Here is a 14,174-nt window from a genome sequence, read left to right as displayed (position 1 = left end):
TTGTATTATATTTGGTGTTCGTGTTTGTCCAATAACAGAACAGTGATAAACGTTCTGAAATGCAAGTATCTGCTGCTAATATAACTACTTTTTTCACCAACAGCAGGCGCACATTAACGTGGTTCAGTCTAACCGCCGCCAGCCGGGTCAGAACGGCACCGTTCCGACGGCCGGCGCCGGCGTAGGCGCGGGCAACACCGCCACCGGTCAAGCCGCGCCCGCTACCACCGCCACGGCTACCAGCGCCACCAGCGTCACGAGCGCCACCGTCACCAGCGGCTCGGCCACCGCCACACCCACCAGCGCCAGCGCCGCCACCCCCGCGCCCACCGCCACACTCACCGGCAACCCGACTGACGCTCAGCCTACCACTGAACCCAACGCCGCAGGCAGAAACTCCACTCAGCCTACAGTCAACATAAACATACAACCTGATCCCATCACGTACCAAGTGGAAATCGAGACCAGGGTGCCGATAGCGTTCGCTCTAGAGAATGCCTTGTTAAACGGGCTGACTGGCGCACACGGGCAAGTGCCCGCCGGGGGCGCCCCGCCGGCCCAGCCCAACCAGCCTCCACAACCGCAGGACGGCCAGCCCAACCAGGCAAGCCAAGGAAATCAGCCACAACAACCTAGGCGTCAGGTGCTCTTTGGTGAGTACACGCGTTGTCTAACACCTGTCATCTGCCTCCTTTCTCAACAAAATCTATTCAACTCAATATCGCTTTTTCTGTTACTCGATTAAATATAATCCAAGTGCCAAATTACTAAGCTCCAGACAGCTGAATTATCAGAGATTCCATGTAGCACCTCACCTAATAAAGCTATCTAAATGACTCCTAGTCTGTGAAAACGATTTTTTTTATATTACAGTATAATTTTTTCGAATATAGATTTCAAAGAAATATACTATGAAACTAAGTCATAAGGTGTGTTCGGAAAGAGAAGAGTTGTGGCATGTATGGAGCCATTCCACGACTCTACTCTTTCTGAGCATACTCTAGTCAGCATATGTTTTATTGATTATTAAATAAAATATAATACTAACCGTAGAGTATTATTCATTGAATATTATTAGAATATTTTGTTCTAATATTTTTATTTCACGAAATTAGTTTTCACAATTACTTCAACCTTCTTGCCTCAACAAGTTTGTGGTTAGGTACTACTTTGGTAGTTTAATTGTCTGTGATTTTTTATTGCTTTTGAACCAAGATTCAGTCAATGAGTCTTTGCTTCGGAATATATTTACGATTGAGCATTTGACTTTTATTAATTAAATGTTATATTATTATAAACAACAAGGGGGCACAGGTATAAATGAACATACGTTGTCAATTTCGGGGATATTGTATTGATTTATTTGTCCTAGATTTTGAGAATTTGTTCCGTGGCCTAGGCCAGAACGGCGGTCTGGGCGGAGTGGAGGTGGTAATGAGTATGGAGGAGATCCCGAACGGTCAGATAGTGGGGTCGGTGCCGCCGGCGGCGGCGGCGGCGGCGGGCGGCGCGGGCGCGCGCGCCGAGCCCGCGCTGCACGGCATCGGCGTGCAGCAGGCGGACGGCGGAGGTAATACTCCCCACATCTTCGGAGCAGACAGTTAGTTATTTATTTTTATTATATTATTTATACTGTCAATAACCACCATCCTGAATAAATATAAACATCTCCATGGGCCAGCTTCGCTAAATGAGACGGTATGGCAAGATTTTTTCGAGACGAGTCATAAAATAATTTAACAAGTTTCATTCATTTCTCTGTTACTTTTTACTCTCCCATGTCTCGATGTTTTATATATCGATATTGTTTGTTATTAGCAATTTTATGTAATAAGTGCACATATACATATTATTTTGAATTCGGTTTCTAACAAAATAACAAGTCCAAATATAGTTATTATTCACTAAATGTAATTTTCTAACTACTTTATTTATGATTCAAGCATATAATATACTATAGTAACATGTTTCTATTTAATAAATACTAATGTAACTCTATTTCGCCCGCCATTAGTAATTTTAATTAACAGAATATTTTAAAATAACATAATCCAGTTCATTTGATGAAGATGTCAGATGTCAAGCATGGTCCTACTAAGCATGAATAGCATTATTTTAGGCCGCGGTCTGAACGCACGCGACCGGCGAGCGACGAGCGACCGCTCAAGGTCGTTCATACATTTGGACGAGCGCAATGTAAGTCTCGTCACCACGGCGGTCGCGTGCGTCCAGGCCGCGGCCTTAGTAAACCATCAAGCTGGCGGGAATGAGTTGTATACAAACGATATTTCTAAATACCTACGTGGTTATCAAATTTATTATGTATAAAGATATTGATGTCATTGTTAATTCATTCCTATCTACACGTTTGTGCATATGTTGGTAAGTAAGTACGCTGCCTCATCGCGCATAACAGCGTAACGCACTTTTATTCGATTGCTTATCGTATTCTCGTGTAACGAATTCCCAATTCGAACTGGTTTTTCAACAACTGTTATATGTGATGGGCAGTATCGCATTACATAGCCATTGTCATTGAGTAGCTGTTAGTTTCAGATATATCTATATACTCGTATAAGAGTGAGCTCCTAAATTAAACGAAACAATGTCAGACGTGGCTCACTCCGCGATTTCGTCGCTTTGCAACAGGTAGCTGCAAGTACATTCGTCCCACCCGATTTTGGTGGTTAGCTATAAGCCGCGCGTGGCGCTGTCGCCACCTAGCGGCCATATCTGTCCTGATCGTAACAGACGCGTTTTGTTAGAGAGTGAATCTTCTGTACCTAGTACTATTATTTATTCTGTGACAATGGCACATTTGAAAACCCTGTCGAAAAAACCTGTTTACTGAAATAAACTACTGTGTATTTTACATGTGTGTGTTCACCTCCAGTCTACCTAGGGGGTATGCCGTGGGGCGGCGCCCCTAGCGCGGACCTGCTGCAGAACATCGTGTCGTCGGTGATCCGGCAAGGGCTGCTGCCGGGCGGCGAGGCTGTCGCGCTGCAGGTCGCGCACGCCATGCCCAACGCCGCGCCCGACCAGGCGCAGCCGCAGAACGGACACACGACGGGCAGACACGGTAACTCTCACTCTTACCTCTTAAGGCGTGTCTCCATATTGCGCGGCAAACTATCGAACATTGGCCAACGCGATCTGATCGAGTTGGCTCGCGAGCCAACCCGGTATCCATTGCGCGCGGCTGCCTCGCGAGTCAATGTTCGATAGTTTGCCGCGCAATATGAAGACACGCCTTAAGGTTATATGGACGATTCAGAGCGAAATTCTATTTTGTAGGTACACCCTCCCTCTCCCGCTTTATTTTTTGACGAAGAGGGAATGCATTTACGCACGGTGTGTGGGACTCGCCTCTTCTCCTGCAAGCCCGTTACGTTCACACAAACACAAACTATTTTTTACATGACGGAATACTGAATTATGTGTTGTTTTTCGAGCGTGTTTATGCAACACACAGCAGTTTATGAAGATTGTATGTATGGCGTGTGTACTTACTGATTTCAGTATAAGGTGTCATTTTGATTACTCTGAGTTGTGGCAGTGACAAGGCAAGCCTTACCACAGTCCGTTTTATACGAAGTTGTCGCGGGCCGCACTTTGTTAATATTTATGACTTTATCAGACATTGTCGTTTGTCAATATTACATACAAAATAGCCCGGGAGGTTCGCCTGTTGCCGACGGCCTGTCTATGTTATCAATGAGGCCTAGTAATGCAAATTATACTAAATTTATTTGCAAAGTTCATCAAACCCATTCAGTAATTAAATTGCTATTAGAAATGGGCATTGCCATGAGCAGGGTTATCAGATGACAGGAATTTTCCTGACACGTCAGGAATTTTGGCCTTTTGTCAGGAATGGGGACGGAACACGAAAATGTCAGGAATTATTTGAATCGATATTTTTTTTTATAAAGTACGTTTTTATTTACTTAATTATACAAACAATAAATATCGGCCCAATCGGGTGGCCATCGCTAACGGCTAGCCCCCCCGGTCGTCGTCAAAAATATTCGGAAATCAGGAATTTTGTCAGGATATTCTAAATTTGTAACCCTACCCGCAGCCAACCTGCACCTCCGGCGCGCCACGACCACGACCCGCGCGCACGCCGTCACGCTCAACAACTTCATCTACGACAGGTTCCTGCTCTGCGTCAGCCCGCACGCCCGCCGGCGCCTGCTTAGACGCAGGTATCACATACATTTTTAATTTTAAGGGTGCTTAAGTAGGGTCGTGACCATGGTATAATAATATACTCCGCCTGGTACTCTCTTCCCGTCTTTTCGTGGTCACGTGACTGACACAAGCCTACGTCATCATGCGACAGCGCTATATGATAATATGCGATAGCGCTATATAAAGTGGCAATGTTATTGTGACGTAGGCTTGTGTCACTCTGGGAAGAGAAGACCATGTTTTATTAGACTATGGTCGTGACCGGAGTCATTTACTTATTTACTTTATTTAGTCAAGATGACAATAGTACATCGCCAACCGCTAAACAAAAGTAAAAATGTAGATATCGGGATTACAGATGCTACGAAAAGTCACGTAAATAACTATGTCCATAATGGGCTAAGGGCGTGCTGTACCATGTTCTACAAACGTGCTTAGTAGATGTCTCATTATGGAAGGGCCCTAAATTCAATTCAAAAAAAAAAATCAATTTTTGTTCATTTAAATATGAAATAACCAGTATTTTAAGAGTGACCCAGGAGACCGTAACCATGGCAACTAGTGACAAGAAAAAGTCGATTAACTCGCCTTGTCGTTGAAACTGTAGTTAGCTTTGTGGTCGCCAGGGAGCAGCAGCAGCACCAGGCGGCCGCGCACGCGCGCGCCCGCGCCGACCGCGCCGCCGCGCAGAACATTGAGGTCCTACGCGAACGGAACCCCAACTTCACACAGGTCGCTAAACTTACTATTATTTTTCCTATAGATTAATGAATAATATTATGTTGTATAGTATTATGTTGGAATATTTCGTTGGGTGACAAGCAAAAGTCACTAAGTACTATCAAAAAATTAAAGTAACAATGCACTTTATTACACTTGTAACACGGTTTGTTGTCCAATAATTTCAATGATGTTAGTTAGTGACTATTGCTTGTCATCCGACGATTTTATTATACAATTGCCCTAGAGAGGTCTCTAAAAACTTATCGTCTACCTAGACGATAGGTTTATAAAAATATATTCCACTTCTAAAGTCATTAGAAGTACCTTGCCTTGTCCCGTAAACGTCATACACAATTTGGACTGTAATTTACAATTTCAAGGTTCTGTGGGCATTTTTTGACTAGGAATATTCAATACAGATGTACATATTTGACTTTGTAAATATCATAATCCTAGCTGTTTTAACGCCATGTGATTTTTTCTCAGAACCACATTCAGACCATGGTAGACTTGCTGGGCAGCGAGCCTGGGCGCGCTTCGTTTACAAACGCTTTCTTCGTGGCAGTTGTAAGTAAAAAAAAACACAACAAGATCTTGAAGGACACCACTTTTGAGTTACCGTCTCCTTCTACAGAGTCTCTTGAAGGAAACCGTAACGTGACTTTGTGTTTCTATAACAGAATCACCCTGCACAAGAAAGTCTGCAAAATGAGTGCGACACATTTAATATCAATATTTTGCCACTAACCTTTTGGCCGACACAGTCGGCTGTGACTAGGGTTGCCAACCGTACTATATTTTGGCTCTCTGTACTATATACTTTTGGAAAAATATATAGTACGCTAAAATACTATATTTCCGATTAAACGTATATTACACTCATGTTTAGTATTTTATCTAAAAATACTATATTTTTTTGAAATGTACTATATTTTTGATGCCATATTCTGGAAAATATATAGTATTTTCCTATATACTATATAAATATACACCGTGAAATTTTAGTGGTTGTTTTCCCGCGGCAGGGCGATTTGCTATCGGTAGTACTTTCGAATTATGATAGACAAACTTATAAATAAACTGTTTTCCAAAAAAAAAATATACAAAAAAATAACCTAAACTCGAACAAGCGAAAAACAATAGTAACACACTAAAACTGCAAGTCGACGTCAGTTCCCGATATTGTAAACAGATAAAGAAATAAACAAGCACATGTTCCTTTTTTAAACTGTGTAACAGGCTAGAGTGCCACTTGACAACTGAAATTAAAATTTACTTAGACTGTTCCTTCACGATTAACAGTTGAAATAAAACCTTTTTATTAGTTTGATGATTGCCATTACGTTGTGTCAACTTTGGTAAATCGAATAATTAAATCCTCTTCGCTTATTAAACTAATGTGATAACAGATCCTGTCAATGTCAATGTCTATTTCTAGTAAAATGGATCGACATTACGAATATTCTAATTTAGAGTACGTCGCGATGGTGCAGCTGTACGCTAGGGCTAACTACGACTCCCACGCCGCCCGGCGACTTTACGCGTACCGGACCATTTACAGTCGCTGCGTCTTCGGGGGATTTTAAACCTCCAAGTTCCACACGGATGAACAATTGTCGCCGCAACACAGCGGCTGCTTAACCACGGGCAGTTTCAAACGCCAGCACATGCACAGGGCAGAGGTGATTGTGTATTGAACGTGGCGGATTGCAGTTCGAACAATCGGGAAGTTTAAGTGTTTGTTTAAGTTTTTGATCATTAAAAGCTTGATCTTAACTTGTTATGTTTACTTTTAAGGATCTGCAAACTAACTGCACGTAAAATGTGTGAAGGAAAAATAAATGGAACTACTTTTTAGGTTATTTTGTTTCATTCACTCGAAAGAATAAGGTAGGTACTACTGCAGTGCTACTACTGGTGTTAGGTCACTTTCGAGTTTCATTCGACACATTTATAAATCTGGCATTTCTTAACATTATTTAAAAAAAAGATTACACATCGACTGTATATCGATAGCAGAATCATTTCGTTGTGGGAAAACAACCACTAAAATTTCACGGTGTATAGTATAGCTGTGACCGTCAATTCGCACATGCAATAGAGACTTACGCAGACTACATAAAGTTCAAATTCGCTTAAATAATCGCGATCGCCTGGCGTCGTCGTCAAAGATATGTTTACACTTTTCGCCTTATTACAAAGGAGGTAGGTGCAAAAGTGTAAACATATACATATTTGACGTGGACCGTGTTTGTACGCAGGCCCGGCACCTGTTCCTGACGGAGCCGATGCAGATAGTGTCGGGCGAGTCGGCGCTGGTGCCCAACGAGTTCCAGGCGCTGCGGCAGATGCTGCGCGTGTACCTGCAGGAGCTGCTGGTGCGCTCGGGCGGCGTGCACAGCGACCACACCTTCGAGACCGTGGCCGGCTTCCTCGTCGACGAGCAGCGGGACTTCCTCTCGAGAGTGGTCAGTCACTTTAATGATACGTATTTTAAAAAATCTTATGAATATGGAATTCATGAATATGGGAGTCATCGGGCGCGGAGAGCTGCGGCCCGCAGTCTGCGCCGGTCCGTCACCGTAAACGCAAGCTCCTGATGACACTCCTCGGTACGGAGTGAAACATGTCGAGCGTTTTTCGACTTTTAATACGTGAGTGACCCGTTTTTAATATATAAATATGGAATTCGGTTGGTCAACCATGCGAGGATTATTCCTTGAGCATAGAAGGTAGGATCCTATAGAAGTATACCGCGTGCCTCCGTGAGGGACATGCGCAATGCGACACTATGATTAGTCGAATTTATTTGTTTCTCACCATAATCTATACTAAATTTACGGTGGGGAATAAAAAAAATGTGAGACTGTGACAAGGACAAATAATATAGCGCTTTCGCTGCTACTCCTACTGAAGGATACATAAGACTATCCCGTTCTGTCATTTTCCCCCACCCCTCATGCTAGATTCATATCCGGTGTGCGTGTGACGTTTGAAGTGTAAACATTGTGTCGCTAACCTGAGCAATTAAATCAGCCAAAACACGAGAAATCTAACGGGAAAATATATATGAACTGCACCAGAATATCAATACTTCCACAATACACGCGGGGAAAAGTTCGCGATGACTGCGGTGAGCTGATTGTTGCTAAATTTACATGAAATCTGATACGGCCAGAAAGATCAACTAACGGTAAATACACTCACACAAAGACATTTTGAACTAACGAAATATTTTTGAGTAAAATTATCAAAAACTAAAAGGTACATCAACCAGCTGATTCACTGACATCACAAACTGAAGGTTGTCAAGTGACGTCTGTCACTTGTGAAGCGTGCGTTCAGAAACTTGCACAAATTCATAATAGAAAAATACGTTCCTGTTTACGTTAAATCTTTACTACTACAAAATGAAATGCCTGATTTGCCACGACCCAATAAACAGTCTTGAATTACTAGTATGCATAGCATGCAAGGAGCCGTACCACCACAGATGCGTGCAAATGACGTCCGCTTACTACAGGGAACACACACATGAACTAAAACGCTGCTGGCGATGCCCCACTTGTAATAGTGGTATCACGCGCAGAAAAACGGATGATAGTACTCCTGTACGCACCCAAATGATGCAACGATTAAACGAGTTAAACGACACCACAATGTCTGTAGATGAACTACCAAACCAGGAGGAAAACTCTATACTAGATATCGAGGGTACTGAAAACAGCAACACACCTGGAAGTTTTTCTACACTGACTCCTACAACATCAGAACCCCGGCCCATTACGATAGAAGAAATAAGTAAGCTACTAGACTTTAAATTAGAGAAAAATAATGCGGCCATATTTAAAGAAATGAAAAGAACTTTGCGCACAGAAATAACAAATATTGTACAAGAACTGAACCAGGATACTTCAATAAAAATAAACCACTTGACAACGCACCAAGAAGAGTTAAAAGCGGAGATTGATAAAACAAATACAGTTATACAAAATCTGCACAAAAGAAACCTTGAATTACAATCCGAACTAAACGAATTAAAGAAATGTTTTCTAAACCCAGAGTATAAAGCCACTAATGAGAGCACTAGAAAGATTGTATTATTTGGACTTAATGAATATGGATACGAAACTGAAGGAGACTTGTGCCATCGTATCGATAATATATTCTATGATATTCTGAACATAAACATTAATGGATTTATAGAAGGAGTGTCCCGCATAGGAAAAAGAGGATATCGACGCCCTTTGCAAATAGAATTGCTTAGCAAACGGATGACAACATATGTACTCGACAATGCCCACTGCTTCAAAAACACGGGATATGCCATCTCACCGTTCTTAGACGGAAAATCACTGGAACTAAGAAAAACTCTACAAAGTGAACTCGCCAAGGCCCGCCACGAAGGACATCACGCAGTAATCAGAAAAAACAGACTTTATATAAACGGCAAAGAATTTACTCCTCTCCAGCAAAGTGTGAACCATACTGAACAACCCATCAACACGACGATTAACATACCCACTGAAACGAAACCAGACACGTGTGCAGACGACGCAGCAAAACTCGAATATAGTACTGCCGATAACAAACTACTGGAGGCAGGAAAAACCAAGAATGAAGAAGTACACCACCCACCAGCTACCGCATGTAAACCGGGATCAGAAACCTCTAGCGCAACAAGAACACATAATACACCGGAAATACCTTTCGAGACCAAATTTAATGCATTGTATCAAAATATTCGAAGCATAAAAAATAAGACACATTTGATAGAAGCGGCTACAGAAGAAGACCAAAATATACATGCAATCTGCCTAACGGAAACCTGGATAAATACCTCCAAACTCGATCTATTAAAAGTCGAAGGCTATACTCTAGCATCAGCTTATTGTCGTCCTAACAAAGAAGGCGGAGGTGTATGTATATTATTGAAGCAGGGAATTGAATACACGGAATGTAACGATATTACAGATATGTCAGTAGAATATCTATTTGAAATCTGTAGTGTAGAAATTAGTAAATTAAACCTAATATTGATCATCTTGTACTGGCCGGATAGCAAAAGATTCCCTGACCTATTTTTTGAGTTGTTACAAAAACTAATGCAATACCTACAACATAGATATAACAAAAAAGATATTATTATAGGTGGAGATTTTAATGTAAACATCTTACAAGAAACGAAATGCTCAATAACACTAATAAATTTAATGAAAACCTTCAACTTTTACCAAAGTGTGAAAGAACCCACGAGAATAACTAATACAAGCTCTACGTGTATCGATCTTATTTTTAAAAATTTTCACCGTGAAAATTGTCATATACAAGTACGCGATTATGGGCTATCAGATCACAAAGGTATATTAATTAGCTCCCCGTCGGTTGTATTCGATACACCTAGTACTTGGCATATTATGAAAAGGTTGTATAATGAAAAAAATTGCTCAAACTTTAAAGCAGAACTAAATAAAATTAATTTTAATAACTTCATATCCCCAGCAAATACCGTAAATGAGAACTATAATGAATTCTATAGCGTGATCAACAATATATTGAACCTATGTATACCTAAAATCAAAATTAAATTCAAAACAAAATCTAAAAAGGCATGGTTGACCAAAGGTATCAGACAATCGTGCAAACATAAAAGATTACTAAAGCTATTTATATCCCAAGCCAACAATGAAATTCTAAACAAACACTATAAGCAATATGAGAAAACATTAAAAAAAGCAGTGTCAACGTCTAAAAGGTTACACAATATAGAAATGATTAAAAAATCTGATAATATAATAAAATCAATGTGGTATGTAGTAAAAAGTGAAACTAATAAATTAAATAAAAAAAATCTAAATAATATCAAATTAAAAACTCTAAACACAGTCATTGATGATCCAAAAGCAATCGCTAACACATTCAATAGCTTTTTCTTGTCAGTTGGAAATCAAACATTACCTTCGACGGGCAGGCCAGTAATATCGACAACTAAAAACTCAATGTACTTACGACCCGTATCAGAAGTCGAAGTTAAAAATATAATAAAAAACTTAAAAAACAAACGAAGCTATGGATACGATGAAATGCCACCTTATTTAATTAGACAATGTGCAGATGTATTGTCAGGACCCTTAGCGATTCTAATAAACCAATCATTCGCGGAAGGTGTTGTTCCGGACGCTTTAAAAATTACAGTAATAAAACCCATCCACAAAAAGGGTAATAAAACCGATTGTAATAATTATCGACCAATAGCGCTCCTATCGACCTTTTCAAAAATATTTGAAACCGCGATGTCTAGGCGACTTTACTCCTTTTGCGAAAAATTTGACATCTTTAATGACGCCCAATACGGCTTCCGAGAGAAGCGATCTACAACCCTAGCAGTGTACAAGTTTGTTCGAGAAGTACTAAATATAATTAATGAAAGAAAATACGCTATTGGCGTTTTACTGGATATGAGCAAGGCTTACGACCGAGTTAAGTATAACATATTATTAAAAAAACTAAAAGATGTAGGCATAAGAGGAAATGCTCATGACTGGTTCTCTTCATACCTCTCAAACCGCGTACAGTACGTCGAAATAGAGCATCACAATTACAACACAGATACAATAGACTATGTCCAATCTCAAATAACAAAAGTAAACCAATCGATACCCCAGGGAAGTGTTCTGGGGTGTATTTTATTTCTGATATACATAAATGATTTACCCAAAATAATAAATAGCCCATGTACCTTGTTTGCTGACGACATTTCATTTGTTATATCGTGCGATAACGAACAAAATTTGAACAGTGACTTAAACTCTACCCTAGAAGAAGTTATAACCTGGCTTGGTGACCACAACTTACAAGTAATCTTCGATAAAACGAAAATTATACAATTTAAACCTTTTCAAAAGCGAACATTAAACATTAATTATTCTTACAACAATAATAAAATAGAATCAATTAATTCAACAGTATTTTTAGGTATTAACATTGACTCGGCCCTTAACTGGAAAGATCACATAAATAAGATAAGTAGCAAATTAAGTAGCTTCATTTATGCACTATATCACCTAAAAAAATGTACTGACATAAAAATAGCCACCAATGCATACTACGCCTATGCTCACTCTTGGTTACAATATGGAATCATACTGTGGGGAAATAGTCCAAGCGTGAACAATCTCTTCTTACTACAAAAACACTGTGTTAGGATCCTTGTAAATATTCATCAACTGGAAAGCTGCAAACCTCACTTCATAAAGTTAAGAATCCTGACCTTAATCTCCATGTACATATTGGAAGTGTGTCTATTCGTAAAGAATAATGGAAACCTCTTTCCTCAATACTCGCGAGCGGCCCACCTACGACCAAAGACTAGACTAGCCACACAAAACTCTACTTTACAGATGATCCATAAAGGCCCTTTTGGCATGGCCATAAAAATATATAATAACATCCCAAACGAAATCAAAGAAATAAATAATTATAGTAACTTTAAAAATACATTAAAAACTTACCTAGTAAAAAAAGCGTACTATACATTAAATGATTTTTTTAACGAAAATATGGATGAATAACCGAGAAGATATAAGTTTGGAAAAAAGGTTACAAGAGAGACCATTGTAAATCATACATTAGCCCTTAGGAATTGGCCTATGATGCATGTTATCTCATAAGTTAGTGTTAAGTATATTGCTATACCCTTACAGGGTTCATGTGGAACTGTACTAGTAGTTTTTAAGAACTGTATACTAATATGAGTGCAATAAACAATTCTGATTCTGATTCTGATATCCTTGAGTGACCTAAATCATTGTAAAGTACCGTATTCACAGTATGTAGTTAAGCATTTTTTTAATGCTACTGATTTTGCTGGGCGCTCACCGGGTGATAACGATAACTTATTATTAGCGCGTCTGTCAAAGAAAATGTACTTTTCAATTTGAGTCGTGCAACAAATTTTAACCATGAATACGGGATTTGATTGGTCCGACTCGCATAAAGCATCTGATTAGTATTCCTTGAGTGACGAACGAATAAAATAGAAATTGAGGGTATACAACTATTTCAATTACTAACTATATTAAATTTTATCTGAGTTGTTGAGTCTGAGTGATTTGTTCCTGAATATGGTCTAGTACCCACAACACAAGCTTTATTGAGCTTAATATGGGACTAGGTCGATCTGTGTAAAAATTGTCTTCCTTCTTCCTCGCGTTATCCCGGCATTTCGCCATGGCTCATGAGAGCCTGGGGTCCGCTTGACAACTAATCCCATGATTTGACGTAGGCACTAGTTCAAACTAATATATTACTTTGCTAATCCGCGAAAAGATAACGTGCTAGTCAATCAGTGCTAACCCGTTATACTTACTTGCGTATTTGATATATGTCGCCGGGCGTCAGACCGTCAACAACTCCTGAGGATGCCTCGTAGAGAGGCGAAACACGTGTCGAGTATTATTCTTTTGGTGGTGGTTGTTTGTTTGCGTATTTATATTTGCGGTGGGAGGGTGGGAATATTAATTGCAAGTAAAAATACGCAAGTAAGTATAACGGGTTAGCACTGATTGACTAGCACGTTATCTTTTCGCGGATTTTAAAGTAATATTTTAGTTTGAATTAATATGGATTTCCGCAAAGTAACGCCTGATTCTATTCACTGTAGGCACTAGTTTTTACGAAAGCGACTGCCATCTGACCTTTCAACCCAGAGGGTAAACTAGGCCTTATTGCACAAAACAGATAAGTACAGAAGTCAATCACATGTATGTACTTTACTTTTCATACCTACGCTCGGCGGTCGCTCTAGGGTTGCGAACTATGGCTTATGCACAAAAAACTATCGTGGTAGTGGCACTCGTATCTATCGTATCGTATCTCGTATCTAGTTGTTTGATTTATTTTTGAGGATGAAACGGGAAGAATGTAAATATAAAATAATAACATTAATAACTCAAATAGGTATTTTAATTTTAATGTCATTGTTATATTACAAATTTGTCACAGAAAATATCTTGCGATGATTTCGAGATTGGCGAAATGCACGATTAATCGATCGATTGATTAATCGTGCATTTCGCCAATAGTATATTTTAAAGTGTAATAAATTCGCATTCTCATGTACAATGTAATAAATTCGCATTCGCATTCTCTCTGAAACCATTGCTAGCTTAAAAAACGACAATTCACCGTTTAATGTTGAATTTAAACAACCGTCCACTGTACCAGTTATAATAACTTCACTTTTTGCTTCTCCA

General features: G+C 39.7%; 1 protein-coding gene across 2 annotated transcripts in view; it reads left to right on the top strand.

Annotated features, from left to right (window-relative positions):
* Positions 1–14,174, top strand: part of LOC134678668 (large proline-rich protein bag6-A) — a 35,719-nt gene that overhangs the window by 7,280 nt on the left and 14,265 nt on the right. Inside the window, exons 10-16 of one of the 2 annotated variants that reach the window (XM_063537313.1) lie at positions 104–653; positions 1,373–1,570; positions 2,894–3,082; positions 4,085–4,211; positions 4,824–4,929; positions 5,407–5,487; positions 7,182–7,388. In XM_063537313.1, coding sequence (XP_063393383.1) covers positions 104–653; positions 1,373–1,570; positions 2,894–3,082; positions 4,085–4,211; positions 4,824–4,929; positions 5,407–5,487; positions 7,182–7,388 — 1,458 coding nt within the window. Of the gene's footprint in view, positions 1–103; positions 654–1,372; positions 1,601–2,893; positions 3,083–4,084; positions 4,212–4,823; positions 4,930–5,406; positions 5,488–7,181; positions 7,389–14,174 lie in introns of both variants that reach the window. The other variant, XM_063537312.1, reaches the window with a different exon arrangement.

Source organism: Cydia fagiglandana, chromosome Z, assembly GCF_963556715.1.
Source record: "Cydia fagiglandana chromosome Z, ilCydFagi1.1, whole genome shotgun sequence".
Taxonomy (NCBI): domain Eukaryota; kingdom Metazoa; phylum Arthropoda; class Insecta; order Lepidoptera; family Tortricidae; genus Cydia; species Cydia fagiglandana.
This window is presented reverse-complemented; position numbering and strand designations above follow the sequence as displayed.